Genomic DNA, 17,111 nt, shown 5'->3' on the forward strand with positions numbered 1-17,111 from the left:
CACTCTTTCTGGATGCTACTTTGAAAATTAAGCAAAGAGCCTACCTTGCTGATATTTTGAGCATTAACTGATCCCTAGCAACTTCTGAATGTACTAGCTATAGTACGGGCTGGTGGTATAGTATCATGTAGGCCAGAAATCCTGCTTTTGCTTTGATTCACTTTATTCTGAAACTGTCCAAGGTGTTAGAAAAAGGGATGTTACTCTTTAAAATAGAAGAGGCAACAAAACTTAGGACACACACTTCCCACATACCAGAATGGATGTGAATTAAAAGTAATTTTATTCCATTTCTCAATGACAGTTCTATCATATCTGATAATAACGCAAGCTACTGAAAGTCCCACAAGACATATCAGACCATTGAAATAGTATTCAAAAACCAAAGAGGAGTTCACAGAACAGCCAATTCTTGGGATCATCAAAATCAGTGGCAAGATTCCCACGTGGACAAATTTGATCAGTGTAAATGCTGAAGAAAACAACTGATTTCACCAGTGTCCGTGAAGTTTTATACTGGAGTAATTAAGGACAGACGATGCATCACTGACTTCAATGAAAAACAGAATTCGGCAGAAATAAAAGGGAAAAAGCACATTAAAAGTATAATATCAAGGCACAGAAAATACATGCTACTTCCAGGCATATGCTTTAACAAGTAAAGGTTTCTGGGAGATTATTATTTTTTTTAATAGGTAGTTGTACTCCTGCCAGGCATGATACTTTTCTCACTTGCACCTGCAAAACTCCCATGCATTTCTGAGTAATCAGTCCAGATTTATGGTAGTGCAAGGAGAGTAAGTGTAAGTTGGCATAGCTTGCTTGAAGATGTAACAATTAAAGCAAATGGAGCAACAACCACTGAAGATGTAGTCATCTGTCTTAATGCTCACTAGAGCTTACTCCTTTTAACATGGAATATTTGTATGACAAAACAAGTATTTTCTTTCAGTTTTTAGCTAATAAAAAACAGCTGTCCTGTGCTAAATTTTCATTAAGTTATCAAGAAACTGCAGTAATTTAGAGGCCATCAATTCTGTAACCTAGGGCTGTTCACTGAGTAGTATCTGAGGATCCACAAGAGTGTATGTAACTACGTAAGGGTGCAAAAGTCTGTCCATCTCTAACTGCATTGATATATAGACCATTCATAGCAAGATGAGAGGATGAACTAAACAAAAAAAAGACATGAACAAAGCAGAACACAATGAAACAATGTGACTTCCTAGAGGAACAAAAAGGGATGAAGAACATCTATTTAAAAAGATCTTTTGTCAGATAAAAAAGGAACTTTTTACATATGTGAAGTTTAAAGAGAAAAATATGATCAGTGTAACTTTAATGCAGGACTGGAGCTAAGTCAAGGGAGTTCAACAATGAAAGACAACAAAACAAAAATAAATCATTAAGAAAAATATGGATGCTATGGAAGAAGAGTGTCTCTTAATAATTAAGTGACTGAAATCGGTCCCAGGTGGCTGAAAATCCAAGATAAAGACCTAAAAGCTGGGGATGACAGAAGAAAGCAGCCGCTGAGTCAGAGTACGCCCACAGCATTATAAAATCACATAGCAGAATAAAATCACAAACCCACGGTTACAACTGTGTTATGTTGAAGCTATTTTAAAGTAATAAAAAAATCCTTAATGGCCTGATCCAAAACCCACTGGAGGCAACAGGAGTTCTTCTAGCTTCAGCAGGCTATGCATCTTACATTATGCACTATGAACAGTCTAGATATGTTAGCTCTGTCTGGCTAAGGTCAGCCAGGGAACACCATGGATCCAGCACGCATTCCATGTAAATGAGAAAGAAAAGGGAGTTGTTAGGGCAAGATCTCATTATAGATTAGGATAAGAGAGAAAATGCTGCTTTATACTGAGATTCATTATAAATAAATAATTTTGAAAACCTGGTAACGCCATGCTGATTAACTAACTGGACTATCAATTCATCCACCAGCAACATGCCTCTGCAGACTTGTAGGCTCAAATCTAACAGTCTGGAATGAAGGGCTTCCTTCTCTTCTTCTTTTTCCCCTCCTGAGATTTACATGATGATATCCTCCAAGTGCAGTCCTGGGCTTCAGATAGCATGCTGCAAGGACACAGAAATATGTATTTTTAAAGGCTAGAAAAGACAGAGAGTTTGCCTTGTGAGTTTAAATTATTAATTCTACCTAATGGATACATTATGCCACATTAGTGGCACTTGTTCTCTTAACAAACATCCCTCTAGATTAGTGGTTCAATACAGTTTTGAATCAAAGAGCTAAGTTTCTAATGGCAGTGGTCATCTGTCAATCTGAACTGAATTTTTAAACTGGGTTACCTGAATCAATGCAAGTTAGGATCTTTCATTGCCAGGAAATGGGCTCTTATTTGACAAAGTTTCATGAGGTCAACAGCATCTCTGCTTCCTTGAAGTGGTACATAAAACAGTCAGGCAAGAACAATACTTTCAGCAACTTGGTAAATACAACAGCAATATGTGACAGATGTTTTAAAAGGACTGGGTAACCCCTCTTGTGCATCTGCATTAGGAGAGGAAAGATCTGAGAAGTTCCCTCAAATTCTTGTATTGGGGGTAGATCTCGGACATTACCCATGGATGTACTGATCTCACTGGCTGGTCCCTGGATGCTGGGTTCTCTGCTGAAGTCTGAGTTGTCTTCTCCATCAAGCAGCTACCTTGTAGCAGCTCCTTAAAGAGAGATCTAGGACATGAGGCACTAAACAGTAAATACATCCTGCAGACAGCATTAACTCCTTTGTTGATTGTCTCTTGGATGCTACTCAGGACTCCAATGGGCAGAATCTATGGTGGGGACATTTCCTCCATGCACAGATGAAACAGCTGGACCAGAATTTTGAATGTGATTTGCTAAGGCTGATGTAATCACATTGCCTCTGTGCATCTTCACATGTCTACCCACTACTCTGCCTCGGAGCTGACTGAACACATTTGATAGACAGGTAGAAGACTTTAAGATCTTTTTACAAACATTTTTACAAATCCAGTAAAAAGAGGTAGGGTATCACAGAGATAATCAGTTAGCAGCCTTACTGATAGAAAAGCAGCATATGAGCTCACTGGCTAAGTGGGCACCGAGAATTAGTGTGGGCAAAAGACAATAGGAATGGCCTGACTTCAGACTTGGTGCTCTGTCAGTTACTGGCAGGTCAATCCCTGCAGCAAAAGGCAGGTAGTCTTCCTTGATTCTTTGTTTTCTATGGTAAGGTACAGAGAACAGGTTTGGCAATGTAAAGTTGTGGAGGCTGGCTGTGTAATTCCTGTCATCTTACTGGCCCCTCAGTTTATTCTGCCTCTGAGAGACAGTTACTCAGTGAAATGGCTGCAAAGGCTTTTGAGAGGCTCAGGAAGGGGACAGCAGAGATATTAAAAATAATCTTGCATGCCTTTTACCCCTGAAGAAGTATTTCTAAGTTAGTAAGAAAAACGTACATATACATCTGTCCCTGGTGCACAGTCTAAATGCTTACTCCTTTTACTTCTACCAGTAATTATCAATGTTGCATTACCACACATATGCTTGATTTAAGGACCCTACTCATTATGAAACAGTATAAGCTAGTACTTTCCGCACAGCCTGGCTGTCTCTCTGTTTTCCTTCGAAGCCATGCTGACAGGTGGTATTTCTGTGACTTCCTTGGGGTGAAGTTCTAGATCAAGTGAGATTAAAGAAGGGGTCAGAAGTTCACACTCCTCTACGAAAGCATTAAATATCATAATGGTTTGCATTAAGTTCCAAAGTCACTAAACATGACTACCCTTCTAACGTAAGTTACAACCAGAAGATAATTCTACCCTGCCTGTGGCCCTGGGGTTCAAGATAAACAAAGACAATAAACTTCAGATGTGAATTTAAGAAGTCTTGGACACTGGTCCATTGGCAGGAGTTTCTTGCATTTCTTCAGTGCTTTGGCTACCCTTCCTGATACCACAACTGTTGCTATCTCAGTCAGAACTCTGCAGAAAAGCTTTTGTCTTTACTTCACTTTAACACCTCTTACTCATTCTCCACATTTCTACTTGACTCACTCCTACTTACCTAGACTGCAGGGAGCCACTGGAGAGGTGCACAAAAGACATGGGCTTTACATGATCTGCTTTATGGCTCCATCGGGAAGCAAAACTCATGTGAGCTCTAGTTCTGCCCTGAGCAGCATTGTCAAGCATCGCTCAGACACAAGAGAGAGTCTAAAAGCATGTGAGGTAAGAAGCTGCATATTGTTTCAGACTACTAACAGGCTATGCAGCAAATCCAGCAATGGAATAAGAATGCATGATTCCCATGGTAGCATGAAGCAGAATATGACATGTTGAGATCCCATTAAGAAAAGGGTTTGGGATACCTGGGGTCTTCCTTCACTTAAGTAAGGAGGTTCCACAGCCCAGGATTATGTTTCCCCAGATCCTGCCAGTGGGACTCAGGTGAAATCCAAAGACACTAAGCACCTTGTGTTATCAAAAAGCAAAACAACCAGAATTTGGCATCTGTTCCAAGTATTTCAAGACTGCTCTGAAAACACAGATTGTGAACTACTGGAGAGCCCTCATTCACTGACAAAATCATTAGCAGCAAAAGCTGCTGATCAAAATACTTAGGAAGAGAGAGGAAGGGTGACTCCAAATCCATCCAAGTCAGTGGAAAGGCTACTAACACGCTTCATGAAGGAGCACAAGAATAGTGGTACAGGCTTGAAGCAAACAGCCATCTTTGCAGCATCCCATCTCTGACAGTGGCATGTTACAAATACCTAAATGGACTTTACAAGAAAAGGCTACGTCCAGGGTGATATTTCTCCCTTTACTGCCTTCCAGCTCTGGCAGTCTACAGCTGAGAAACCTCCTGAGCCCAAGATTATATCTGCATCTTTGCATTTAAACTTTTTTTTGTAACTTTGCTTGTTGCTGTTTCAAATCATTTATATTTTTTGTATCCACAGCAACCAGAAGGAGTAAGTCCCACAGCTGCAACATACATCACATAGAAAAGTACCTCCTTCTTGTTTAAAGCTGCTTTCTCCTGACGCCCCTTCATCTTATTCATAACAGACAACAAATAGTCACTCTTTATTTCACTGCCTTTAACTACCAATTCCTAAGTCTGTCTTTCTCAAGCCAATGAGGTTGTGTCTATTTTGTCTGTCCACATATAATACCTTGCAGCCCTTCTCCCTTTTTTGTGTGTGTGTGTACTGTGTCTTTCTTAAGCAAGGACACAACTAGAGGCAGGATTCAGGACGTGGTTCACAGCTGAGTGTTGCCTGTCATTAGGTATCTTGCCATTCACTCTCTAACCGTGCATATTACAGCAGATTTAAGGCCACATGCATGCTATGGCACACAGCTCTGCACTGTCTCAGCTCATAGTGACGTCTCCTTATGGAAGACAAATACGTCCCTTTTCTCACTGTAGTTCTTGATGGACAACATGTCTATGGGCACATATGCAGGGCTAGACTCGGTGGTGACACACATGCCAGTTTAAGTTACATCTGAGCAAGCAATGGAAATGTAATTCAGCATTCAGGACTGGCAAGGTAGGAGTGCAGGAGAAGCTGACAGGAGAGGGTAAAAGTTACAGAATGGAGTAAGACTAAATTTGGCCTAGTGTGGCATGAGGGACAGCCCTGATTCAGCACACACTGCAGCTTAACACTCAGTGATTCCCCAGCATAATGAGGAAAACACCAGTTTACATTGATCAAGACCGACAAGTTTTGCGGCTAGGCTGTTAAACCCAGCGATGCAAGTGACAGCTTCCCCTTGTCTACATTCAGGGCCATGCCTGCAGAAGGTAGATGGTTCCCAAGTGTTGGGTGGGCCCTGTTCCAGGCTGTATAAATATATATATATCACTATATATCCTAATGTATGTTTGCTAAAGATAACATGCCAGTGTTAAAGAAAAATGAGGTTCTCCAAGGGAGGAGTAGAAGCCCCGAGTTGGCTTAGCACCAAGCAAATCTTCAAAATGAAAAGTCAAGGCTGTTTCTTCCATGCAGACGTAGGTGTCGCCTGCTGTTATTCCTGTACTACCATTGCTCTGCAACTGAATAAACCAGAGGCGGCATGCAAGGAAGCTCAGAGCTCCCTTCTTCTGAAAAGAGGAAGGGTCTTCCTCTTCCTAAGTCTACCAGTCCTACTGGGGAGTATTATTTGGGCTGTAATGTTGCTGTTTGTTCAAAACGAGAATTTCTTGTACTTCCTCTCTCTGCAGCTTCTATCATTTCTACCCTCAACACCTCTGACTGGATGTTTTTTCTCCTGGCTGAGGCATGTGGAGTACCATGGGAGCCCTCCTCAGCTCAGCTTAAAGCACAGGACTTAACCCCCTTCCTAAGCAAGATGGAACACATAGTAGGTTTGGGTACTGAAAAGCTGGAAGAGGAGATGTGGGAACAAATGGATAACTTTGGTTGGAATTTTTAATAGGGCACATGGGTTTTGATACTCAGAGGCTACTGAAATTCAGCAAGTTAGGCACTGACCTCATTGAACTGGTCTTCTAGGAATACCATTCATAGAGATGGAATTACTTTCCAGTGCTGTAGCTGTCCAGGCTGCAGCTGCAGTGAGTGCCTGCTGCCTGTCTTTGGGGCTGGGACATCAGTGGCCTCTCTGGTGGGACTTGTACTCTGACTGAAGCACTGAGTCTCCAGGGAAAAGGGCTTCAAGGAGGAGGTGAGCAGACTGCAAACCATCAGGGTGTATGAACAGGAGACCAACAGGGTCTTCACAGAGACTCTGGAGAGGGGTGCCTAGCTCCACAAAGCAAAGTATGAAGACTACACTTGAACAAGAACTGAATGGAGACTTCCACAATGGGGAAGGCCTGAAGTTTGTGATTTCTGGCAGGAGAATGAAGGTTCCTTCTTGGCCTGTAGATCTCCATTTCCAGGACATGTGTAGCCAGTCCCCTGGGAGAAGGTGAGAGTTGTTTTGAAGGAGACTTCATAGCCAGCTGAGCCTGAACCAAGTTTCTGTACCAAGAGGAAAACCTGTGTAACAACTGATAGAGATTCCCTCCTGCCAACCTGACTTGGATGTCTCAGGTTTGTTCCTTTCAAGAAGCACAGACCTGGGATGTTGTGGAAGACTCGTGAGGCTCACTCAGCCCTCAAACTCATGGCACCTTGCATCTTTGATACTGTCAGCAGAACCATGTATAAATCAGAATGAGCTAATGAAATTTATCAAAGGGTTTATGAATACTCAAGTAACACCCGCTGTGAGAAGCTCTAGCAGTCATGGGAGAACAGATAAAAGTAGTAACATGGATTAGAAATGGGCTGGTAGAATGGTAGACAACAAGCTCTAGGAAGAGATACGTAAGAATATGGAAGCAGAATACAAGGGTGTATGCCCAATGGTAATTTGTAATGAGACTTGTTATCCTTTGAAGACCAACAAATCACAAGGAACATCACCAGGAGCAACTGGGTAATATGTGGATAAAACACATAGTAATGAATCCAGAAAGGATCAAGCTTTTCATATATGTTGCTGAAGTCTAAGTTAACTTTCAGGAAAAATGCATATGTGGGTCATGGAAACATCAAATCTGTGCCTAATAGTAATCAAATATATCAGTTATAGGAATGACTGCTGTATTATTCTATTAAGGCTATTTTGTACTATTTTACTAACACCGAAGCATATATATTAAAGTTAGCATAGAAGCAATTTACACTCACTTCATGATAGCAGAGTGCAAAGCAGCTGTTAGTAAATAATCATGACCAAGGTACAAATGGATGTGAGATAACCACATGGAGCATGCAATGTCATCCACACCAGTGGCACATCAAACTCAAAGACACTTTAGCATAAAATATAAATGTCCAAGAGTAAGGCAATAAAGGGGGCTCAGGTAAGCGTGGAGTGTGGGAAGACCAGTTGGGTGCTCCTGTTCACTCATTTTCAAATCAGAAGAATAAAGAAGATCATTGCTCCCATTAAACACTTTCTTAGAAGCAAGGGCTCTTTGGAGGGTGACAGGTGAGAGGGAGAAGGGGAGCAGTAAAGAGACTGGAAAGCCAGACAGCAGGGTGAATCCAGTAAACCTTGAGTCCTCAGAAAACTCAAGGTACTGTTTGGCCAAGAGACCTCTACGGAAACTATTCACTGAATACAGAAACTAATATCCTGGCAGTGTGCTGAGGGTTCCCAGGTACCTGGCAATAGTTCCATCTAACACAGAGATTTTTCTCTCAGAAAAATAAAAAACAAAAGCCAAGCCAATTTAAAAAACCCACAAAAGACAAAACTTAAGGAAAAAACAAAGTTGTATTATACTGATCTACTGCTGCTTACTTCCTTGAGGGTAGAGCACAAATAGCAGCTAGATGTAAAGTGCTAACTACCACTAGTATCTGACAATGGGCACAAAGAAGCATTCACAGATTCAGCCCACAGGATCCTACTGTAGCAGAAGTGAAATGTTGACTACAACTAAACATAGGTAGTGTGCCCTAGTTAATGTACATGCTTCTGGTCAGCGTTGTCTGTCACTCATGCTGCCCTGCTCTCCTCCGACTTAAAAAAAAATTATTGCGCTGCTATCCTTGCCTGAGAAATGATGAGTAAGGTAGTAGAAGGGAACAGAAGAATTTACTGCTGCTGTCAATTACAAAACTTGGCACACCCAGCCTGAAATGACTTGGTTTTAAATCTGTGAGGGCTGAACAAACTGAACACAAGCTGAACCAAAGAGAGATTCATACTTGCAAAATACATGGGAAATTAATGAATATACAGTAAGCTTCCGAGTCTGTGGCATCATCAACTAATATCCTACAGAAATGGAGGCCATCTCCACTAACTTCCCTACAGTTCAATATGTTGTACTTCAAGTTTTGTGTGAAAATCTTGTACACGTTTAACCTGCTACTCTCTGTTCTACTCCCCAGAGATGTTTGCATTTCAGTGGTGAATGAGGTGATCTCAGTTTATAGTTTATACATAAGTTTGCACAGTGCACTGAAAGGCTCTTCAACCAAACCAGCCAATAATAAATTAATTTAAATTGGTTATTTTAACAGGAAGCGCACATTACCATGGAGGAAAGAACATATTGTTGCACAACCTTAAGAAAGGATATCAATACCATTATTACTTCTGTTCTCTTTTCCAAATAAGCTTATAATCCATCTGGGTAACCATTGTGTATACAGAGATTCATTTCTCATGCTTCTTCACTATTGTTCGAGGCGTACGAAGGCAGGTCGATCACACAGCACTGAGAGTGAGCGACCTTCTCCCACAGCACGACAAGTCAATATTACATTTGCCGTCACTTTTGATACAGTTATGGTCACCTTAACATCAAACAGTGAAACGGTAATTTACTGTTGTCTTCTCCTTGGAAAGTTAAAAGATATATTGGACATAGTATGAGACTTAGAATTATCACATGGGAACTCTATTACCTGAAATCTAAGGATCTCCATGCACTTGGCCTTACAGATGGTGAAACTGAGGGGCAAAAAAAACCCCCCCAAAAAACTGGCCTGAATTGGAAAAACCTATGGGAACTGCAAGAATTTATAGAAAATCCACTGCTGCTAAGACACAATCGTTTGCACTTAACCACAGAATTTTCTAAATTGCAAAATATGTAAAAATTGCTCTTTTGGAAAACATGGATGCATCCCTAAATTTTAACACTAATAGATAATTATGACAACCTGTAGTTTCTTATTCCGAAGCCTGTGCACAGAGAACTCCCTGCATTGGAACTAGTAGCATTTTACTTACCGTTGTGAAATGAACTACACAATAGATTCCAATAATGACGAGGCCGATGATAATTGATGCAACAGCAACCCAGAGTGCATTGCGACCCAGTCTTTTTGACCCTTCTATATCTCCTTGATTATAACTGTTCAAAGCCTGTAGAAGAGAAACAGAGTTTGTAACTTTTTTAAAGCAGAAATCTGTACACAAACCAATGTGACTGCTTTGAACTAATATCAAGTTCTGTGCACATTGGTACTGTGGAAAGAACTTCAGAAAACAGTGATTTGCTTTGTAAGAATAAAAATCCACTGCTGGCAGTCCAAGGTAAGCAGGGTGTCCAGTTTTGTCTCACTCATTTTCAGTACCTTTCATTGCAACTACAGTCCTTTCGTTTTCAGGGGTGAGGCTATATTCGTATGATGAGTTTTCTTGTACACACTAGCATAAGAGCTGTCAAATCAACTCTAATCCACCCACCTGCATAAATGAGTGGCTTTTATCTCTGGAAATATTTTTGTAGTATATGTGAACTGTTAGTTAGCCACTTCGCTAGTAGGGAAATAAAGTCTTATGCTTTATAGGACCATAAGCATGAAAAGGAAGATAAATGGGCTGCATTTTTACAGAAAGCCTCAGGAAAACTTCTTAAAAAAGCTTACTGATTTCCTATTTTTCCAATGTTTTACTTTTCAAAACAAAGTTTGAAGAAGTAACAGGTAGCTTGCTGGTGGTGGAAAAAAAACCCAACAACAAAGAAATATAGATCATCTAAACAAAACATCCGAGTGCCATCTTCATGGTCTAGAAATTCTGTCCCTTTTCATTTTTGGAATGCAGTGATAATGATTCTCATATACATCCTGAGATATGCATCAGACACACGGATATTATCTCAGCAGACTTGAGTTTATCCACCCATGATTTAGCAGATGCTTTATATTCATTACATGCAGAGAGTGCAAGATGTGATACAACCACTCTGATCTTCTAGTCTTTTGTGAGACAGACTGTAGGATTTTCTGAATTATTTTTTTGTTTTAACCAGACCATACTTTTTAAAAGAAAAGATTCAGTGAAGGACACTGAAGTAGTCTAGTACATAAGTCTAACACAGTTTGTAGTAACTTTTTCTCAATATGTTGGGAAGAGTATTATTACGAAGAACTATTTTGCAAGATCAGGAGAGTTTGAGTTCATAAACAGGAACACCGAGTTCAGATTTCTTTATCAAATTGAGCTGTTGGACTATCTCAGCATACTTCCTCAGGGAATCAGATTATTCATAACCTATTCTTCAGCATCTCCTAAGTATTCCAGGAAGCACGCTAGAAATGGGAGGTGTGGGGGGAGAAACAGGGACCTGATCAAATGAACTGTTCTGTGGACTAATTCAGGCTGTCTTTAGAAAATGACTGCTTGAGGTATCACTAACTGCTATTACAAAAGTGCTTTGTGTATGCGTACGAATCCCTTTTTGTAGCAAAGAGAGAACAACAGGTAATTCAACCGAGTGAAGTTCTGAGAGTGTGGAGAGCAGGAAAGGAATGAACTTCAGAGGATACCAAGCATTGTTGTAGAGGCACCCCCCCAAGCAGAAAAATAATTAGGGACATTATCTGTGTGTGTTCTGTCGATTAGTGAGCACACAGAAGTTAATGGGCTAGATGCATCCTTTGTGTTAGCACTGCAGTAAGATGACTCATGCCAAGACAGTCCCAAAGCAATGAAGCCTATATTCCTAGAATCGCATCTCAAGGATAAGTGCAGGTACGTATTCTCCGGTGTCTAAGAAAGGCTGAGCTGCTGATGACTCTTGCCCTTAAAGAGAGCACTGATACATCTCTTCCTGGAAGCCTTCATGCCTAAACATATCTCTATTTTATTTCCCTAAAGAATATTGCTAATACCTCTGTTCTGCTGTCAAATTTTGTTGAGATTGGCTAGCAGACTTAAAGGAAATAGCAGGGGAAGAAGGAAGAGATGGAAGTAAAAGAAGGATGCAAACACATAGTCCAATAGGATGATGTCACCTCTGATTCTTCACCAGTGGGGCCTCCTGTTACAAAGGGTGGGTGGCACAGTTCCTCCCACCTAAGTTACTCCACTGTTTTCAGCAGTCCTGTCTACAGGAGAAGAGCTTGCTTAGGCTTTCTCAAAATAAATCCAGGAAGGTCAATAAAAGGAGCATCAGGAGAAACATGGCTTGGCTTGGTCTTGAAAAGGCTGACTTCTCCTCTTGCCTCTGTCAGCAACTATGAACGTGACTGTGGCCACAGGAAGAAACATGGAGAAGTACCACTGATGCCCCAGCCCCGACTTTGTTCTCCCCACCCAAAGGACTCACTTCCCATGACATCTGGAGAGAGGTCCTGCAAACACTCTACACTCAGTTCCCCATACATGTGGTCTCAAGACTGAGACAGAGTTGTAAGCAAGACATGGCAGCAGCAGCCTGCAGTTCTGTGCAATTTTACTAATGTATTTAGGAAGCCTGGATAATGTCCATGTGATTTCCGCAGGTACCACATAAATAATTCACCCTCTGCACTTTAATAAATAATGTCATTTTAACACAAATCCACGATGAAGAGGAGGAAAAGAGCATTAATGATAAAGAAGAGGATTTGGGAGAAACAGGAAGGAGACAAAAGTTACTTTATTAAGAGGTTTAAATTAAATGGCATAATTTAATATTCAAAAAAAATAAGAGGTTTGGGGGAGTAGTTGGGATCTGATGCAAAGCTCTTTCAAATTCATTTACTTCCGTCTGCTTCTAAGTTTGCAAACTTTGGATCAAGCTTCCAGTTTTCAATGTTAGACACAGACAACATTAACTGTTAAAGCCTTAAATGTTACATCTTTTTATTTCCAAGGGCTAGGCAAGATACACAGAATACAGCATCTGCATGTGACATTTGGTCTGTCCAACTTTTAAAACAAATTTCATCCATTTTCAGCCTAATACCATATGATTTCTCAGGTTTCTGCTACCTCGCTCACTATGAAGTCATAAACTAAATTAAAGCCACAGTTCCGCAGCTGCTTATTTACTTGAGCAATCTCAGTGACTTCACCAGGTTGACACACATCTATTTATAAAATATATTCTCAGTTCAACAATGAAGCAACTTAACTTCACATAAACAGAAATTTGCTGAATTAGCTACAAACTATTAATCCCCTTTAATGTGCTTTTTCTGTTCCACATTCCCAGAGCACTGTTTATGGCAAAAGCGGAAAGAATACTACATTACTTAAGAAATTCTCCTCTACATCTCTTACAAATCTGGGCAGACCAGACTGAGGTTCTCTGATCAACATTTTCTACGCTTTCCCTAAGTCAGGCTGTAACAAACCTTACTTGGCTGTGCCTACAAATGAGACCGTCTCTAGATCAGACCAAAAGAAGAATGAGATATCCTGGCTCAGTAAGACTACTTACTGTGAACAACTTACAGGGAAGGAGAAAGAAGGGGGAATGGAGAAGACTCAGGGAGCGATTCAGAACCAGGCTTGATCTCTGCTTTTTGGCAAATGACACAGACAGGTAACGAGCAGGACACAATGAAAGGGGAGTTTGCTCTGCAGGCTGTATAGCGGCAGCACGCAAACAAATGCTGGACATCGGCGTCTCTGGGGACAAGTTGAAAGTGTTGCTGAAGAGGAAAAGTTTACCAGTTTGCAAAGATAAGCCATGCAAAAATGCTTAAAAAAAAAGCTGTATAAATAATAAACTTTCCAAATAAACTTTCTAACTAAAAGTACAGCTGTACAGGGACGCTGGTCACTCTGCTAGCCACTGACCTAGCCAAAGCCAAGATGCTGTACATGGCTTGTTAGGATCCCAGTTAGAAGAGGTGACTCCCTCAGAAAGCAAGTTCCATCCTTTGCTGTCCCATGACTTCTACCACCCTCTTGCTCGTTGTCTCTGCTTAGGGAAACTAATATACAGACAAGGCATCTGAATCCCAAGGGGAACAAATGCAGTCAAAGAACTTGTTTCTATCAGAGGCAGATGAGCGAGCCAAGATTGTCACAGCTTGACCACATATGTTGTTTGAAACATGCAAATGATTAAACAGAATGTGTCAACATAAACAGGGAGCTAAGAGCAAACAATCCGGGAGAAATAGCTTTTGAGAGACTGTTTTGAAATCGTTACAAATCTAAGGCCCTATGGAATTAGATGACTAGTCTGACATACAGATCTTTGAAATAAAGACAACTGAAGGTGCTGTACTAAGAAAAGCCAAAGTTTGTTCACCTATCAGACCTCAGTGCTGGTATAAGAAATATCTAACCACCTCATTTTCCAGAGTTGTCCCACAGCCTCCCTCTAGCTCTGATTCCATACAGCCAGCCCACTGGGGCCAGTTCTCAGATACAGCTGGCAGTGAACTGGCAGTTAAGCGCTCTTTGGGTTCACAACAGGGGGAACAGGACACGACTGCAGGTAAGCAGCCAAAGAGCTCAGTGGCACACTGTCTAGCCACAGCCTCCCACCAGAGAAGTCTCTTCTGTCACATGAACCTCTTGACTTGGTACCTGCACCCCACAATCCTGCCCTGATGCCTGTGGTCTCACCTATGTGAGAAAGAATGAGGAAAGTCTGAGTGAGGCACCTTAGGGGTTGAGTGAGCCAAGTAATTGTACGGCAACATGATACAGCTGCTGGAAGCGACAGGAAGCAGGAGAACTGACAGCATCTGGCTGGAACTGCAGAAGAGTACTGAAGAGAACAGTAACCCCACAGCCAGCAGTCCTGGCCAGGACACCGGGGAAAACAGATCTCCATTTGCTAAAACTGCCAAGCAACCCTCACACCTGCAAGTGACCAGCAACTCACTTGAGGGGGCTGCTCTGTAATGCCAATATATCAACACGCTAATGCCATTAAGTGTCTCTCCTTCCTGCTATCCTTTTACCCCTGTCAAAAGAAACAGATTTCTTTCACAAAGGAGGTAAGGAACAAGAAAAGAAACTTGGGAGAGATTTGATTCTAAAAATATAGTCACGGAGGTAAGATCTGAAATGGTAAGGTTTGTGCCCCCAAAGGTGAGAAACCAGTGCTGGAGGTGTAAATGGGGCAGCAGAAGAGACAGAAGAGACTGAAGACAAAACTGTCATTTAATTTGAGGGTGTGTTAGAGCCCAGACTCTAAAAGTAGAGTGAAAACATTGACTGAATTGAGAGCACTTAAGGAGGACAAGACACAGGCAAACAAGGCGCCCCTCTAGAAGCCAACAGGACTTTTCCTTCCAGACCCTTTCTAGGAAGCGGAAATGTATAAAGAACTCCACTTCCATGGGTCTTTATCTCTTCTGAGATACCTCTCTATCTCAGGCAAGCTCCGCAGACTATAAAGGTATCTTCTGTAAGAAAAGAAAATAACCTGCTCTTGTATCTCAGTGTTAACCCTTAGCAACTCTAGGAAACAAGCTGAGAAAGAGAAGTAGGATGCAGATCCCAGAAGTAACGGAAAGAAAACCATAAAATGCAGAACCTGGAGCTGAGGTTAATGGAGTAATTATAGGTTGCGGCTCTAAAAGGCAGGAGAATCAGGCTGTGGAAAACAAGTTGGACACGTTATTTTCATGGAAGAAGAGAGGTTTTAGGCAAGAATGATGTTCAAGCAGAAGGCATTCATGGAGTGGAGATTATTGGTTTGGGTTTTGTTTTCCCCCGCTTTAAGGGAGTGGGCAGCTGAGACCTGCACAGACTGTTTAGCATTCAGGAAGTGCTTTTCCCACCCTGGTTTCTACATATCCCCTGGTGACAGTTACTTAAGCCTGACTCCAAAAGCCTGCATGAACTTCAACTAGGGTGTGGGTGGAGATTTCTCCATATGGAGTGCAAAAATCTTTAGAGGCCAAATTCTGTCCTTGACAGTTAACTTCTGTGCAGCCCCAGTGCTTTGGTGAAAGCACTGTCACAGTGAACAGATGCTCACAGCCCCAGATCACCAGCTCTCATTACTTTATATAGCACCCTAAATGTCCACAGTCGGAAGGGATGCTGGGTACCAGCAGAACCAAATCTTCTCAGATCAAGGAAAAGTGCATACTGTACAGTTAACAACAAAGAAAATAAACACGTAGAAAAAAAAAATGACAGCCAATACTTATCTGGATGAAAAAGGTCGTGAAGATGGCTTTGGAATAGCTCCTTCAGTAATTTTCAAGCTTAAGCATGTATCCCAATATTTAGGTGTGATTTCAGATCAATCTTACTAGCTTTAAAAGTGTGCTTTAGTACATTTTAGACATAGGTAATTATTCTTATACTTAATTGCAAAAAGAAACAACTATATTTTTACTTACCTTTTCAGCCTGGCTGTCAGAGAAAAGGATGAAAATACACAACATGTTTTAAACCCTTTTCAGCTCCTAAACAACAGAAATACATTGCAGTATTACTGATTACACTGGTCACGTATTCTATCAGAAAAGTCTGGATCTGACTCCACAACTTTTAACTCAAAGAAGATTCTGCTCTAATAATCCCTTTGAAGTTAACGGGATTGCTGGATTATTATGAACTATGCAAATCAATTACATCTTGTAGGAGTAAGGGTGTTCTCTTAGTGTACTCAATACTCAATTTTATAAGGGTTTTTGCCAACAGCTTACAATTATTGCTGTGTGTATTATTCTAGCAAATAGTATCAGGCTAAAGAACCTGTTTACTGGAAAAAAAGGCACTTCTATCAAATTTGATTAGCTGAAGTAGAAACCACATCTGTTCCTCTGCAAATCTGATTTCTGCTCCCCAATTGCCACTTTCACAGATAGACACTATGTCCAATTCAATGCGTGAGTTAGTTGAGTAACAAATCCTATTAACTGGGATAAACCTCCATCCCTCCCTCATATAGCTTGATACTGAAAACTTAAACAGCCTTTCACTCCACGTTTTATACCTGCTGCTGGGATAGCTAAGCGGACACCCTGACTGAGCCGCTGATGCTCTCAGGCTCGCTGCCTCGCCTAACTTTGTCCACACGTGCCAGGGACAAGTGGTTAAAAAGGCGGCTGGATGCCCGCTACCCTGACGGCTCCTCCAGCCCCGCTTTGCTCCTGCAGGTCCCGGGCGAGCCGAAGGTGGCTCAGGCGCCCGGCGGGGTGCTACTCACCATGACGGCGAAGACGAAGGCGACGATGTTAACAGGATAGGCGGGACAGAAGCAGGCGAGGATGCTGAGGAGCAGGTAGTTCTTGGGCCGCGGCTGCGGCGGCCCGTCGGGCAGCTCATCCTCGATATTGGTCTCGGGGCTGTTCTCCAGAGCCCTCTTGATGTCGGTACCGGCGGGGAGCGCGGACATGGGGCTGCGGCGCGGCGGGCGG

The 17,111-nt window shown here is 41.7% G+C and overlaps 1 protein-coding gene across 1 annotated transcript; it reads right to left on the minus strand.

Annotated features, from left to right (window-relative positions):
• Window positions 1-375: 375 nt before the first annotated feature.
• On the minus strand, window positions 376-17,089 carry TMEM233 (transmembrane protein 233). Its single transcript, XM_035898277.1, is given in 4 exon segments — window positions 376-467; window positions 470-568; window positions 9,786-9,921; window positions 16,901-17,089. Coding segments are annotated over 4 exon segments (516 nt in total).
• Between the last annotated feature and the right edge of the window lie 22 nt (window positions 17,090-17,111).

Source organism: Egretta garzetta, unplaced genomic scaffold, assembly GCF_000687185.1.
Source record: "Egretta garzetta isolate BGI_Z169 unplaced genomic scaffold, ASM68718v1 scaffold7, whole genome shotgun sequence".
Lineage (NCBI taxonomy): Eukaryota > Metazoa > Chordata > Aves > Pelecaniformes > Ardeidae > Egretta > Egretta garzetta.